This window comes from Selaginella moellendorffii, unplaced genomic scaffold (assembly GCF_000143415.4).
Source record: "Selaginella moellendorffii unplaced genomic scaffold, v1.0 SELMOscaffold_7, whole genome shotgun sequence".
Classification (NCBI taxonomy): domain Eukaryota; kingdom Viridiplantae; phylum Streptophyta; class Lycopodiopsida; order Selaginellales; family Selaginellaceae; genus Selaginella; species Selaginella moellendorffii.
In genome coordinates this window covers 259,559-274,965 of record NW_003314268.1, presented here as the reverse complement: position 1 = coordinate 274,965, position 15,407 = coordinate 259,559, and the positions used below count along the sequence as shown (strand labels likewise).

The 15,407-nt window shown below is 45.2% G+C and overlaps 1 protein-coding gene across 4 annotated transcripts; it reads right to left on the bottom strand.

The window, feature by feature from the left end:
* Positions 1 to 9,792: 9,792 nt before the first annotated feature.
* LOC9652220 (AP-1 complex subunit gamma-2) lies at positions 9,793 to 14,569 on the bottom strand. Of its 4 annotated transcripts, none has more exons than XM_024671312.1 (21): positions 14,237 to 14,567; positions 14,129 to 14,181; positions 13,949 to 14,068; positions 13,550 to 13,890; positions 13,180 to 13,482; positions 12,980 to 13,121; positions 12,748 to 12,921; positions 12,519 to 12,695; positions 12,316 to 12,470; positions 12,155 to 12,245; positions 11,943 to 12,106; positions 11,835 to 11,889; positions 11,660 to 11,782; positions 11,510 to 11,605; positions 11,331 to 11,458; positions 11,179 to 11,283; positions 10,841 to 11,118; positions 10,596 to 10,787; positions 10,367 to 10,533; positions 10,207 to 10,305; positions 9,793 to 10,155 (listed from the first exon to the last, which is right to left on the bottom strand). In XM_024671312.1, the coding sequence occupies exons 4-21, from the start codon at positions 13,564 to 13,566 to the stop codon at positions 10,060 to 10,062; spliced, it is 2,562 nt and encodes an 853-aa protein (XP_024527080.1). In that variant the 5' UTR covers positions 13,567 to 13,890; positions 13,949 to 14,068; positions 14,129 to 14,181; positions 14,237 to 14,567; the 3' UTR covers positions 9,793 to 10,059. The 4 variants fall into 4 exon arrangements, with proteins under 4 accessions (XP_024527080.1, XP_024527079.1, XP_024527081.1 ...); XM_024671311.1 differs by having other exon boundaries at positions 13,550 to 14,068; positions 14,237 to 14,329; positions 14,394 to 14,567; XM_024671313.1 differs by having other exon boundaries at positions 10,599 to 10,787; positions 13,550 to 14,068; positions 14,237 to 14,569.
* Between the last annotated feature and the right edge of the window lie 838 nt (positions 14,570 to 15,407).

Here is a 15,407-nt window from a genome sequence, read left to right as displayed (position 1 = left end):
CCAAATGTTGAGTCTTTCCGCCGTGAATGCCTCCACTGCGGGTAACTCTCCATGATACTCGGCCACGCCGAGTTCCACAGGACCTTCAATAGCTCGCCCATTGATGACTTCCCATGGACTCACCCCGATGCTCGAATGTGGTGAGTTGTTATAACACATTTCCGCAAGTCCCAAATGACTTACCCAGTCGGTCTGGTCTCCCGAGACATAGCATCGCAAATAATCCTCCAGCTGCCTATTCACCCTTTCCGTTTGTCCGTCTGTCAAGAAGTGTTAGTGCCATCAATCTTGACTCAATATCCATTACCTGTCTGTGGGTGATAGGCCGTGCTGAATTTCAACTTGGTGCGATACTGTTCTAGGAGTGTCCTCCAGAACCTACTGGTGAAGATCTTATCTCGATCTGAGATAATCTCTTCCGGCCTTCCCCGCACTCGAACCACTTGTTCGAAGAACAGCTTCGCCACACCTTCCGCATCCACATCCGTTGTGGTGGGTATGAAATGTGCCATCTTTGAAAATCGGTCCACCACCACGAATATCGCATCGAACCCCTCGCTTGGGGGTAGTCCCGTGATGAAGTCCATCGTGAGACATTTCCACGGACGATCTGGAATGGGGATGCTTTGCAACAAGCCCCCACTAGCCTTCGTCACGGCTTTCACCTGCTGACATGTTGGACATGTCTTTACATAGTCTTGGACGTCCTTAGCCATATCTGGCCAGTGATACTTCCTTTTGAGTAAGCCCATCGTCTTGGGCACTCCGCCGTGTCCCGCGAGAGGTCCGTCATGACACTCTTCCAAGGCTACCTTCCTTAGTTCCCCTTCTGGAACATACACCCTCGTTTGCTTGTAATATATGAGTCCGTTGCGTTCCGCATAGCCCGTTTTCTCTTCCGTTGGCAGCTCACCTCTCTGGTGAGCTTCCCGCGCCTCCAGATTCCTCAGCAACACTTCTTGTGCTAGACCATCACTCTCGTATGCGGTCCGCACATCGTCCCAAAAGGTTGCTGTCGCGCTAGATATCGCCAATTTCAAGCTCGCTTTTCGACTTAGCGCATCTGCCACGATGTTGCTCTTCCCAGGCTTGTACAGGATCTCGCAATCAAACTCGGCCAAAGCATTGGCCCACCGACCTTGTTTTCCCCTTAGGTCGGGCTGTGACAAGAAGTGTTTCGTTGCCACATTGTCCGTGTAAACCTTGAAGTGTCTCCCAAGGTAGTGTCGCCACTCCTTGAGCGCCTTGACCACCGCAAACAATTCCTTCTCGTGGGCAGGCCACTTCCGTTGAGCCTTGTCCAGCTTCTTCAAGAAGAACGCTACTGGATGGTTGTCTTGCTTCAAAACTGCGCCCAACGCAAAGTCCGAAGCATCCGTGTCTACCTCAAAGTCCTTACCAAAGTCTGGTAATGCCAACACCGGAGCCTTCCTCAACTTCCCTTTGAGGTGGACGAATGCCGCCTCGCATTCCGCTGTCCATACCATCTTCCCTTTTCTTGTTTGGTCCGTTAAGGGCAGGGCTACTCTCGAATAGTGTCTGATAAACTTTCGATAGTAGTTGCATAGCCCCAGGAACGCCCTCAACTCATGTACATTCGATGGTCGTTCCCATTCCTGGATCGCTTGGACCTTCTCCGGGTCCACCTTGAGCCCGTCCTGGCCCACCACATGCCCGAGAAACTTTACCTCTTGTTGAGCAAAGTCACATTTGCTCTCTTTAGCATACAGTTTGTGTTCCCTTAGTTTCTCAAACACCTTCGCCAAGTGTTCGGCATGCTCCTCTAGCGTCTCGCTATAGATCAGGATGTCGTCAATATAGACGACCACGAAGCGATCCAGATAGGGTACAAAGATGTGGTTCATCAACGCCGAAAACGTTGCCGGCGCATTGCACAGCCCAAAGGGCATCACCAAAAACTCAAAGCTCCCATACCTCGTTCGACAGGTTGTCTTCTCGACATCTTCCTCAGCTACCCTGATCTGGTAGTATCCTGACCTTAGGTCAATCCTCGAGAAGTATTTTGCCTTTCCCAACCTATCGAACAGGTCCTCAATCCTTGGCAAAGGGTACTTGTTCTTCTTGGTATACTTGTTGAGCAACCGGTAGTCTATGCACATGCGCATAGATCCATCTTTCTTTTTCACAAATAGCACCGGCGCCCCATACGGCGACTTGCTCAACCTAACATACCCTTTGTCCACCAACTCCTCTAGTTGGCTCTTGAGCTCCTTGAGTGCTTTTTCGTTCAATCGATAGGGTGGACGAACCACCGCCTCAGCACCCTCGACCAGCTCAATCTTATGTTCTATCAGTCGTGCGGGGGGCAACCCTGCCGGTAGCTCCTCTGGCATGGTATCCTGGAATTGGTCCAGCACCTGCTGGATCACTAAAGGTACTTCTTCCGTTCTTGTCTTTTTGTCACTCTTCACCGAGAGTAAGCACAAAAAGGCTGCCTTAGTTCCTTTAGTGAGTTGTCCTCTCGTGGACACCAGGTTTAAGCATGACTCTTTGGCCTTGCTTTGCCCTACCTTTAGATCCTGGGCCTCCACCCTAGATCTTCTTCCTTGGGCATTCGCCAATACCACAAGATTCCTACCTTGTCCATGCAGGGCTACCACGAACCGATTAAACCAATCCATTCCGAAGATCACGTCAAATCCCGCCATGTCCAAGACGGTGAAATCCATGTCCACTTTCCATGTCCCCACTTCGACTCTCGCTTGTCGAAGTATCTCATCGGTGCTTTGGCTACCCTGAACAAACTCTATAGTCCTTGGTTCGCCTAGCCGCTGCACCGTTAGTCCGGCTTGCCGGACTATGTCTGCAGCCACAAAATTATCCGAAGCACCCGTGTCAATAAGGATCTTAACAAAGCTACCTCCGAGCTTCCCTCGGAGGGCTAGTAGATGTCGCGAACGACTCTCTACCAAAGTTGCTCGTGTAATGAGTAACTTTGAGTTAGGGACTGGATCACATACCTCAGTTTGGACTTCACCCGACTTGATGGCCATATTGGCTCTGGCCTTCTTCGGGTAGGGACATTCCCTCGAGAAGTGTCCCGCTTCGCCGCAGTTGTAGCATACGTTGTTGCCCACGCTGCTATACGACTTGACCTTCTTATCCATGGGTTTGTCTTTTTTCGCTTGACTCCCCCACGTACTCGCTCGCTGGCCACCGGCTTTGCCTTTCCGGAACCCCGAGGACTCATTCTTAGAGAAACTCTTCTTGAATTTCCCCTTGCTATATGTTCCCCTCGGTTTGGCCCCTTTGTGAAACGTGGATCCCGACCCCGTCGTGTTCCCCTTTCGCAGGTTATCGTTGAAATGCACCTTGATGGCCGCATCCAACGCTTCCTTGTAGTTGGTCGGGTTCCAGCGCATCACCTCACCGCGAGCCCAGGTTTGCAAACCTGATATAAAGGCATGGAACGCATCCATATCCCCCATGTCCGTGACAAGTATCCTCTTTGCCATGAACCCATTCACATATTCCTGGATGGTTCCAGTTTGCTTCAGCCTACTCAACTCATCTCTCAGATGCAGAGTGGCATTTGGAGGAACGTATGTCGCGCGGATCCTCGCCTTCATCATGTCCCAGGTGGCCACCGGTCCTTCGTTGGCCTCCGTTGTTCTCCACCAAGACTTGGCATTATCTGCCAAGTATGGTTTTGCACATGGGACCTTCTCCGAGCTCGGTAACCGCAACGCTCGGAAGTAGTCCTCCATATCGTAAAACCAATCCTCCACAACCTTATAGTCGTTCACTCCCTTGAACACCGGTGGGGGCTTTGGTTTGTACTTGGGAACTGCCTGAGGGACTGATTCCACTTCGGTCTGTTCGACCTTGTCTGGTTTTGCCTCAGTCCCTGCCGAAGGGTCCGCACCTTCTGCGCTACCAGCATCCGCAGTCTTTCGCTTTTTCTTCCGCTTCTCGTCACGCTTTAACTTGCGTACGAGAGTCTCCAGCAGGGCATTGGTCTGTGCCAACTGTCCTTCTAGCACGTCCAATCGAGCCTTGGACGACCGAACCTCGCCACCGGACTCCTGCTTGGAAGTTTCCTCACTGGAGTCCTCCTCCTGCAGGGATTCCTCATCCATAGCCTCTTGTTCAACCGGAGGCTCCAGCTCCGGCGGAGGTTCCGTCTCCACCTGGGTTCGCTTACGCCCTGCCCTTGCCATCTCCCAGCAATCCGCCTCTATCCTTCGCTAGAACTGAGATAAAGGCTCCGATACCAAATTGTAAGCCACAAATTTTTCCTTTCCAATTTGCCAGCTTACCTCGTCTATCCGTCCAACACTGCCTTGGCTTTTGCTAAGTTCCCTTGCCAAGGTTCTCGCCTATGGTACCAGCTCCTACTTGGTTTCAGCTACTCACTGCACGAGCAATGGAGTGTTAGCCATCCTTCCACGGATTCCCAAATCACTCTCAATCCCCCTCCCCGGGTTAGACTGGACTTAAGGTTCGGCTACACTCCCCGCAAGCACAAGCAGCCAAGCACACCAAGCTTCCAGGTTCCTAACATCCCTTGGTACCACAAGACTTGATCATGGGACCCTCTAAATCCCAAGTCTTGAGTGCAACACTTGCTTCGGGACGCCGGGGCGAAACACCGTGGCCTAACGGCCCGGTATGGGTACCTCTCGCCCCCCACTTCCATCCCGAAGGAAGGCCCAAGCCCCTAGGCAGGGCGAGGACCAATGAGCCGCATGGTACTCAAGTGGGGCACCACTCCACATGAGCCGGGAGCACCGCAATCGGTTTCCCTTTCGGGAGTGGGAGCTGCTCTTGAGCACTTCCTTGGATGGCCCCTCCGGCACCAGCCAAGTCCATGCTCACTCCCACCCAAGGCCCCTTAGTCCCAGTCCCAACCTCAAGTTGGTTTGGAAGCCCAACTGGAGAGTCCCTTCAAAACTGGTTCCTGGACCTCACTATCCCTACTATACTTTTGGAACCCCCTGCAGCCCCCCCCCCCCTGGGGGACGCACGCTTTGGGCTTTCACCCCTTGACCCGTATTAGTATTTGGACTTAGTCTCTGGCTCGATCTCGGATCCGATTTCGGATCCGATTTCGGATTCGGTCTCGGACTCGATCGCGGACTCGATCTCGGACCCGATCTCGGGCCCGACCTCGGACTCGACTTCGGACTCGGTCTCGGACCCGATTTCGGATCTCGGACTCCGTCTCGAACTCGGTCTCGAACTCGGACTCGAACTCGGTTCCCGAGTCGGTCTTGGACTCGATTCCGGACTCTATCTCGAACTCGGTCCTAGAGTCGGTCTTGGACTCGATCTTTGACTTGGTCCCATCCGATGAACTCTTTGTCATTTTGGTCATGCTTTCGGGGTTCCCTTAGCCTACGACACCTCGGCGAGTTGGTTCCTTACACCCCCTCCTTCAAAGAAAAAAAAGGTTGAAATGTCGAAGCAAAAAGGAGAAAATGAAAAAAATTGAGGAAAAAAATTGTGAAAGAAATAAAAGTGGATAAAGAAATATCAGAAGAGGAATTTGCAATAGCTGACAATGCAGAAATGGGAAAATCAAAAGAAGGATATGTGCTCAAAACTTGGAAAATAAAAGACTTTCTATTATAAAATACTTCGGCCACCATAATATAAATAAAAGATTCACACTGCTCAACTTCCTCAACACACAATTCAACACTTAAGATGGGAAAATCATAATAACATCCACACTCAAGAGAAATATAAATTCCTTGGCAACAATGATAAAACAAAGGCTTTCAGTGGCATTCATAAGTAGAGATATGCACTCAACTTGAAATTATAGCTAAAGTGACTGAACCCTTGGAATAAAGGAATACTCAACACTAAAACTAATCAAAGACTTTACTAACGAAAAAAAAATAAAATTCTTAACTTTATGCATATACTCAACATCTAGATTAGTATTAGAATGATATAAAAACACTTAACTCAACATTGGATTGAAAATGAGAATCATAAGAGTCAGAAATGATTAATGTGTCAGGAGAATGAAATATTACAAACAAAGAAGGAACACTAAGAACATAAGAAAGTGGTTTAGACTGAGAAATAAGAAAAGGTTGGGAAAGAGTAAAAAATAAAGAAAAAAGAACAAATAGTAAATTGAAGGATTTACATCTACCCTGTAAAATCTCCATTTGATCTTTAAGTTATCTCCATAATAATCAAGTTCATTATCACACTTTGAAATCCACTCAAGCTCATACACATTATCTTCCCATAAACTTGATCTTGAATATTCTTTAAGAATCAGACTGCATTATCCATACCTTGCTAATCGATGTCACAATCATGCTCCATATCAATGAAAGATGGTAAAACATTGAGAATAAAATAAGTTGTATAATCAAGTCCTATGAAAGTTGAAAACAGTAACACACCAAAGATAGGTGTAACACTAATATCATCACACCCCACAGCACCAAAAGTTTGATCTAATAGAATAGTATTAACAACCTTAAGTAACATACTCCTTGATCAATGACAACATGACATAGTAGAAGAATGCAAATGCAATGAATATCAAAAGAAGAGTAAATCTAAGTATAACAATAACTAGAATTCTAGATTTTGCAAAAAGATAATACAAATCTAGATTTAAAAGAAAATGAAGAAATATGAATAAAAAACACAATCTTAAACACTAAAGCAAAGCATTACCTCTTCAGGGACAAATTGCAATGCCCCTTATCCCCACCAATATAAGTGCTTGAGAAATAAGTATACTAATTGGGGCTTAGAATTTTTCTTATATACAAGGATGGATGGACTAGATTCAATCTCAAATGGACTATCCATATACTATAATATTATAATTAATGTATTATCGAGCAATACATATATATACATATATATATTTACAAACATTACACTAGAATATTTAAGCAGGCATCCAAGAAATTATTCTTTATGCTCTTTTGTGAGACAGAGCATCTATGACAATAAAAAAAGCTGTCACTATGTGGTTGATAGGACCAAATGTAAACAAATTACAAATTGTTTTTGACAATCTATTGATGCAAAAAATGCAACAAATTAAAGACACTAGAGTGATCTTTCCCTGTGTGTTATTTCTTTTGAAGAGTTTTTTGACCAAATTTGGCAACACTGCATAATCGAATCTCATTCATCTCAAGAGCAACCTTATCGTGTTGTTTCTGTGTGAAAGTACTTACATGAACATGCTAGCTTCCAGGTACACTGGGAAGCTTGGAGCTACTTTGCTCGTTCAAGATGGTTCCCAGGCGTATCCTACATACATACCATTCACAATATGTAAGAAGCTGTTGAGATATTGTTCTCCAGGCATACACTGTGGAACCTGAGTTTTCTGTGAAAATTCATTATACACTTCACGTATACTTCTTGTCAAGTTATTACGCTCAAAGTTGGAGTGGAGCTCTAGATCCACTGCTGCTAGTAAAACCTGATACAACTCAACAGAAATATCAGAAAAAGAAAAAAATATAAAGCAAGCATACTTGGTTTAACATGTCTATAGCTCTCAGTGTTCTAGATGATTTGATATTTTGAAATAGCGATTCAAGAAGTAGCTCGCCTGTTTTGTAATGCTTGGCAAAGCTTGACAGTGTGTCCCTGCAATGGAAATTTATTATATAACCCTTCTAAATTAGCACCAGTTCTCCATGAATTGCGAGGGGAGATCTACCGCATCTTGTTCTACATTTTGCATACCTGAAACGAATATCACGTCTTGCGTCGTGAGCATGTGTTGCAAAGCGTGGCCAAACTCGTGAAACAGTGTTTTCATCTATACAACCATGAAATCAAATCAATGGCTATAAAATGACTATAAAATGTAATATATACCTCGTCAAATGTCATCAAGCTTGGGTTGTCTCCGAGAGGCGGCGTCTGATTGCAAACGATGATACAAGCATGGAGTCGGATGTCACAACCCTCTGGTCCAAGAGCTCGACTTCTCTTTGGCACACACCACCTCTTTTCTCCAGCGGCCTTGAGTATGGATCTATGTAAAAGTAGACAAGCGTTTCTTTGGTATCCATATCTTTCACTCTGAAAAACCTCACGTCGCCGTGCCAAATCTACGGAGAAGACACCTCTTGAAGTGCACGACAGTTAAAACACTTACGTGCCACGAGGTTGTCTGCCGCATCAATCTCTATTGAAAAGAGTCTTTTTGCAAGCAAGAACAATGCAAAGAATGGCCTGAACTCTTCCTGCAAATAATTCATGAATTCGTGGACAGTTAATTGTAAACGCTCATGTCAAGCCTGGCTTCTCGTAGCCTTTCCATCCAGTATGGAAGTTCCCAAGGCATGAGATCATAATTCTCACCATTGGACGCTGAGAGAGCCTTCAAGCCTCCAGTTCTGGAACATTCATGGAGTAAAGTTTCATATCATCCCAAAAAAGCTAAACTTTTCTTGCAAAGCGTGATCCCATGTACCACTTCGAAGGTTTTCTAGCATTTTCAAAAGCATACTAACCTGGAAGAGAATCATAAGACCAAAAGAAGAACAAGGAAAGCTTGAATCACCTCGGCATAGTTCTTGTAACCAAGAAGTTTGGCTTTCAAATTTCGGAGTTCTAAGATCCGTGTCAAGACAGGAGTGTTGTTGAACTCCCCGGAAGAAGCTTTGTTTCTGTAAGCCATATACAACTCCTCTCGGGCTTTCCTGTTTTTCAGATGCTTCATCACTCAGAAATAACTAGATTTATCGATCTTGAACAGCCAAGGCCCAAGCTCTGGAGTTGCAGCTTCATAGCCCTGAGAAACAAAAAAATATGTGAGCTTTTATATTGGGTTTAGAAGTAACCACCTCTGAAGCTGCTGCTTTTGCTGCAAGTGCCGGAGATGTTGCTGGCAATCCCTCAACTTCTTCCACACTAGTAACTAGTTTGCCATATTTTCTAATGGAATCGAGGATATTGCCACTGAATTTTCTAGTCAGCTCCATTAGTTCCTGGATGTAGTATTATAGAAAAAAACATGATCAATACAAAGAATACCTTTTCATACTGGTTGAAGAGCTTCTTTTGTCCATCTTCCAAATGAACCCCTCTTACAATTTCCTTCTTAACGTAGCTTTCCACAGTTCTTTTCTGTGCGTCATTGAAATCCTGGAAGCTTGGGCCTTCTTGAGGTGCCTTGAAGCTCTGAAAGAGAGGCTTGCTTTTGACAAGTTTAAGATCAAAATCTTTCCATTGTGCCTAGAAGAAACAGATTTTGGTGTCTCTCGCACAAAAATTACAATCTCTAGAGATACCTCGATTTCCTACAAAAGAACCTTAGTTACTCAAGTAAAAATCAGTAACATTTTATTGACATTTCAAACACTAATCCAGAGTAAATTACAAAAAAATGTGATAATATACAAAGCTAAAAGCTAATGAGTTAGTGTTTTCATCATATAGAAAGATAATTCTAAAAAGTAAAAGTAGCCAATGTAAAATAAAAAAGAAATCAAATGTCACCTACTGCAACCCAAAGCTCCTTTGAGTCTTTCAAGTGCTGAAGATGGTTGACAACGCTGCAGCTGACAGTCAGTGTGTCCATGATCCGCTCCAAAGGAATAGCGAGAGAGTCCCATGAATGCTCATTGCATGCTTCTAGAGCTACCAGCTCTAAGTAAGAAAAGGAAATACCAGTTGCTGGAATAGCTGTGGAAACGCAGGAAGTATACGCGCAAGCTCTAGTGGCAGCTTGGATCCAGGAACGCGTACAAACTCCCATCTTTCCTCGTCCAAAATAAAAGCGCCGTGACAAATATGGCTAGCAAGGAGCCTCTTTATGCCATCTCGAGAGAATGCGGGAGATTGAGCAAAATGACCAAACCATAGAGCGCTTGGTGATGAAGGCTTGGCTTGCAATCGCTCATCTTCTCAATTTCACAAATTCGTTTGTAACATGGCTAATACGTGGGAGTCGTCGTCCTCGAGTGAAAACTTCTCAATGGTGAGCTTTCGAGTTTTCCTTGTTTCAAGGACGAGTCCACCATCTCAGAAACCATCAAATAAAAGAAACAATACTTTATTGACGAACCAAAATTGTTTTCTCCATACCTATCACAAACCAGCAGGGAAGTTGTGCACTTGGCCCTGCTCCAGGACGTCCTGGCCATCCACTTTGTAGCTAATTCGTATTCTCATGGCCAAAGGTTTCTGTCACAGCCAAATTCGTCACAAATCTCTACAGAAGATTACGAAGCAAACCTGTCCAAGCATGCTGTTCTCGACTCTTATTGTTTGAGTGATTCTCTCCTTCGGTTCAAGCTCGCTGTTGCTTGCAGGCTCCAGCCGGAGATGCAGGTACTAACAAACGCAAAAAGGAAAGATTGTTATCAGGCTTGTCACAATCCGAATTCCTGCTCACCTTTGGAACCGCTGCCTGGAAAACAAAGTCCGTGTATGACTTTCCAGAAGCATTCGCGTAAGATGCCAAAATCAGGGTCAACTGGGGGTTCTCAGGGACCTTTTTGAACTCGAAAGTTACGCTTAAGGCCTCACTTTGATAAGCAAGGATGGTCGGATACATAGGAGCTGCAAACACACACAAACTTGGTGTTAATACATACATAATCAAACAGCAATTGATTAGTTACCACCATTACTGTCTCCAAGGTCCCCAAGAAGGTCCATATCCATACCAGTGGGTTTCCTTGCTTCGACAAACGACTGCTTAATCGGTTGAGAGAGCGAATCCAGGCCACTGCTTGAGATCACAGGTTGTCGTGAAGAAGAGCCGACGGACAAAAGATCCATCAGCACATCCGAGCCACCTCCTGAAGTTTGTTCTGCGTTTTCAAAATTGTCAGATGCTACTAACACATTATGTAGTAAGTCTGACCTTGAGATGCAGAGGGTGCGCTTGGATTAGCTCCCAATAAATCCAAGAGTACATCACCAGCTGATTTCCGCTGAACTGGAGGAGCTGGAGTGTCGTCCACGTTGAGGTCTAACAGATCTGTCAGGATTGGTTGTGAGCCTGGTCCATTAGATGTGGACACTGGACCAGTTTCGTGTATTGATGCTCTTCCATTTGCAAGCGATACTCCGGCTGCATCGGCTCGCTTGGTACTGTAGGCGGTTGCATCTAATGCTGGCATTTTCTCGAGTAACGCCCCTCTGCAAATCGGTAGAAACCACCCGTAAGTCTACCAAACGCATGGCTGCTGTTACACTCACTTTATGTTTTGATGCTTGCTGAGGATGGACGTGAATTCAATGGCTCGCTGTTGGAGCTCAAGTATTAAGTTTCCTTTATATTGCATCATCACCTCCTTGATCCGGCTGCAAAGAAATAATTGAGCTTACAAACTGAAATCAAAGGTGCTTACTCTGCACATGAGGGAAAACGAGAAGAAAGTTTTAGCATTGCTGTAAGTGCGAAGGCCCGCGTACTGGAGCTCACTCGGAAATCTTTCAAAACATTTTCCAGCACGTCCACAGCATCCGACTCCGTAACCTGAGAGTCACAGTGTCTTCACTTTATGTCACATCCAGTAATCCAGCTTACCGTGATTGGTTCTTCTCCCTCCAGCTCATTCGCATTGTTGACGAGCATTTCACCATACTCTCCAATACACCAAAGAACAACTTGAGCAAAGCTTTCCTGACCACCATATAGTCAGAGGCTTAATGACATAATCTCAAAACCACAGAATACCTGACCGTCCCAATGAGCAAATGCCCGGTACAACGCACGAACAGTATAACCGTGCAGATCAGGAGCATTGCTCACGACTAATAGAAGTGCTCGAATAACTTCGTCTTTCACAAATTTTCCCGCCTGACAAAAAAGAACAATAACTTCAAAATTTAGACAAAATAACGTATTTTACCTCCACCATGACGTTGATCATCTGGTCAATGTACCACACTTTGCTCGGAGAGAACCTGTAACAGTGGGAAATCAGCAGGCGACAAAAGAGATTTTCGGTGCAGTGTACTTTTGAACTAGAGAGCAAATTTTCCCAGTAAGATCGGCTTTGAATTCTGGATCGCTAACTTTTAGATATTCCAGCAGTTCCTTCGTCAGCGTCTTGACGTTGGTTTCGTTGACCAGCGCGTACACCAGATCAAGAGCCCGCCTTCTGATTGAAACGTCTGAGTCCTATACACGATTGCTCGTTTTAGTATATCCAAAATAGACAGCATTTACCTTCACACACTCTACTATGGTTGTACGATGTCTCTGCACAGCCTGCGTATCCACCGAGACTACCTTCACCAACGTATTAAGTGCAACATATCTGCACGCAAAACAAGAGATCTGGAGGTCCAGTATAAAGAGAAATCAACCTGGCGCACAAGATAACGTACCTAATATTGTTGTCACGGTTCGCGAGAAATCTTCCAAGAATGTTGATAGCAAGAACACGGAGACCGCCAATAGCCTCTATACCCATAATCGTCTGCACACATTCGTACAAGATTGCGTTCCCAGCATTCTTGTTGGACTCTGTATTAGTTGCCACCTGCCAGCCAAAAATGAGACTCTACTCGGGACTGGTATGAGAAGATACCTGAGCAAGAATATCGCTCATAACGTCGCTGGACTCGGAATCCCCATTCCCAAGGAGTCGAAGTAAACGCAAAACTCGTATTTGCAAAAAGGGATCTGTGATGCCTCCAACATCGTATTCCGGAGCGTAGCCACTCACAACCAGGTTTTTCAAGACGCGTACTAGTGTCATGGTATGCTGCAAGGGCGGGACTTTCAAAACTTCCGGATGAGAAAAACCAAAACGTTACCTTTCTGAAATGTTCCAAAGCTTCCACACTCCCCTCGCACAATTCGGTACAAAGCTTTACAGCACCGAGAAGGACACCGTGATGCTTGTCATTCAGCAAGCTCGTACAAGGATTGAGAAAATTCTCAATAAGATCTGGGACCTTACGCACGATCCGGACTGAACACAGAGCTGCCTGCATTGCTTAAGAATCAAAAGCCTGCCTTTCGATTTCATAAACTTCTTTCTCTTACCTTTTTGCGTATGTAGGAGTTGCTGTTCTGAAGTAGCTTCTCCACCTCGGGTGCCAGATCCCGAGCCATCTCCGCTGTGCAGACGTTCCCCAGCGCACAAAGTGCCAATCCAGAAATAAACTGGTTGGAATGATTCAAGTCACTGCCGACGAAAGGAAAGAAGCCAAAGTCAGCATCTGGGAATGGATCCACAAGCTTACTTCTTGAGCGAGTTCGTCACCAGCATCAAAACCTCTTGCTTCTCATCCAGAAGAAGCATCAAGCCGAGGTAGCCGATGCGCTTCTCTGGAAATCCAGGAGAGGCAATGAGCTTCAAGCACTCCATCTGGCCAAAGTGCGTGGGATAGCCGAGCATATGGATAAACATAAGCTTGGCCACATTGCGATGTCTGTAGTCATGATCGTCCTCCTTAAATGCAGTGCGCAAATTCGCGCATTCTCTGGCAATCACGGCGCGCTCCTCGGCGGCGGTCTTACAAGCACGGACTGCCCGAATCATGTCCCTGGCGATAGAAAACGAGCACGAGTGAGGACGATTACCCTAAGCTCGAGACAACGAATCGAACAAACCGGAGCCTAGATCCCATCCTGGAGGCCGCAGTGTGGATCTCAGCTAGTCGGCGCCTTGCTCCGCTTGGCCGCGGCGATCGACGAGGAGGGAGATCACGAGCGCCCTACGTCCCTGTCCATGACGCTTGAAGAACAGAGAATTAGGGCTCAACAGAGAAAAGAGAAATATATTTCGCTTAAAGAGAGAGAAAATGCGCGAGAACGCAAGCAATGGAGCTGGATCACGAGCGAATCCATGGCCACAGTCGCTAGAACTGTGTAAGAATGGTGAGATTTCTTCCCCTTGTCATGGTAGAAAGGGGTGATTGGCTCTTGCGGCCTCGCATTCTCTCAGGTATTTCCTGACAACTCCATAGATTTTAGCTACAAAAGGAAAGAGAGATTCTGATTTGCAAAGACCTGGACGCCACGAATGCTCCATACGAGACAGTGCCAATCACCATGGTCATGTATGGAAGCCCTCGCAAAATTCTTTGCTTCCGGCTCATGATCGTGGCTCTGGTGGCGTGCGCGGATCTCCTGCCGCGGGAAATCGATGAGAAAAAGTTCGAATTGATGAGAAGAGAAGAGATTGATTACCCGGCGCTGCTGCCTGTGCCATTGACGAGAAGAAATCTATACGCTTCAGTCACCTAGGTGAAAATCGAGTGAAATTTGGGGGATTTCCTTCGATCAATCAGACCCTACCGATTTGAACTGAGCTTCCGCGGCCGATTTCCGCGACGCATCGACGCGATCGGGGTGGAATTCCATGGCCTTGCTCCGGTAAGCGGCTTTGACCTGGTAGAGAAGAAATTCTAGCGAGCAAGGGAAGGAATTTCTTGGTAGAGTATGAGAGTGAGACCTCGGCGGCGGTAGCATCGCCATCGCCCAGGCCCAGGAGCTGGCGAGCCGCGCTGAAATTCATGGAGCTCCCCTGTTCCAGGGCAAACAAGCCCTAGGTAGCAAACGTCCCTAATTGTCTTCTGCGTTGCGAGAGGGATTTTGCCACCAGCTGAAACTTTCACGCAAATCGGGGAATCCTCTCCTCTACTACCACCCGTGTTCGATCCATGAAAAAGGTTGTAACATTTACTTGTTATAACTTATGCACTCTGGGATGGAAAAGGTGTGTAATTAAGGCATTAATATTTATACTAGTGGAATTGACATTCTTATGTCAATTGACCAAAAAAATTCTTTAGAGCTTGATTTTTTTTTCTTGTTAGTATTTTAATTTCATATTGGATCTTGAAAATAATTAAAAAATAGTGTTAGGGATATGTTGTTAAATGCTTATATATTCTATTGAGATCTATGCAAAGTTCTAAATATGATAAAGTTCATTAAGTTTTGAGGATTTAACTTAAAATCATTCTTTCTATTGGATATAGAATTTACCACAAATTTTATTAGGATTTTCCAATGACTAATCTATTATGCCCTGAAAACCATTCTATTCTTATAAAATAGTTTGAGTTTGAAGGGTTAAATTGACTTTAGTTATTTTGAATCCATTGAGATCCTTCAAATATTCCCTCTATGAGAATATTTCTTGAGCATGAGAGGATATTCTATACAAAGGTATATATTTGTTTTTTCTGACTTTGGAGTGCATTTCAGAGCAAAAGATGCACCATGGGATGGGTTCTCAAACAATCTATCCTATTTCCATTCATTTTGTTTTTTGTTTTTGAAAGTTATGAAGAATTTGAGTATAATTCTTGTTCTCTCTATGTTTAAGAGCATTTTGGCAGTTAGATGGATTCTTTTGAATACAGGATTCACTACTATTTTCACAAATTCCTTAACTTCTCTTAGTTTTTTTTTTGGGTTTTAGGATTCATGGCTAAAAAATCTTTTTTTTTTTGTGCTCTAG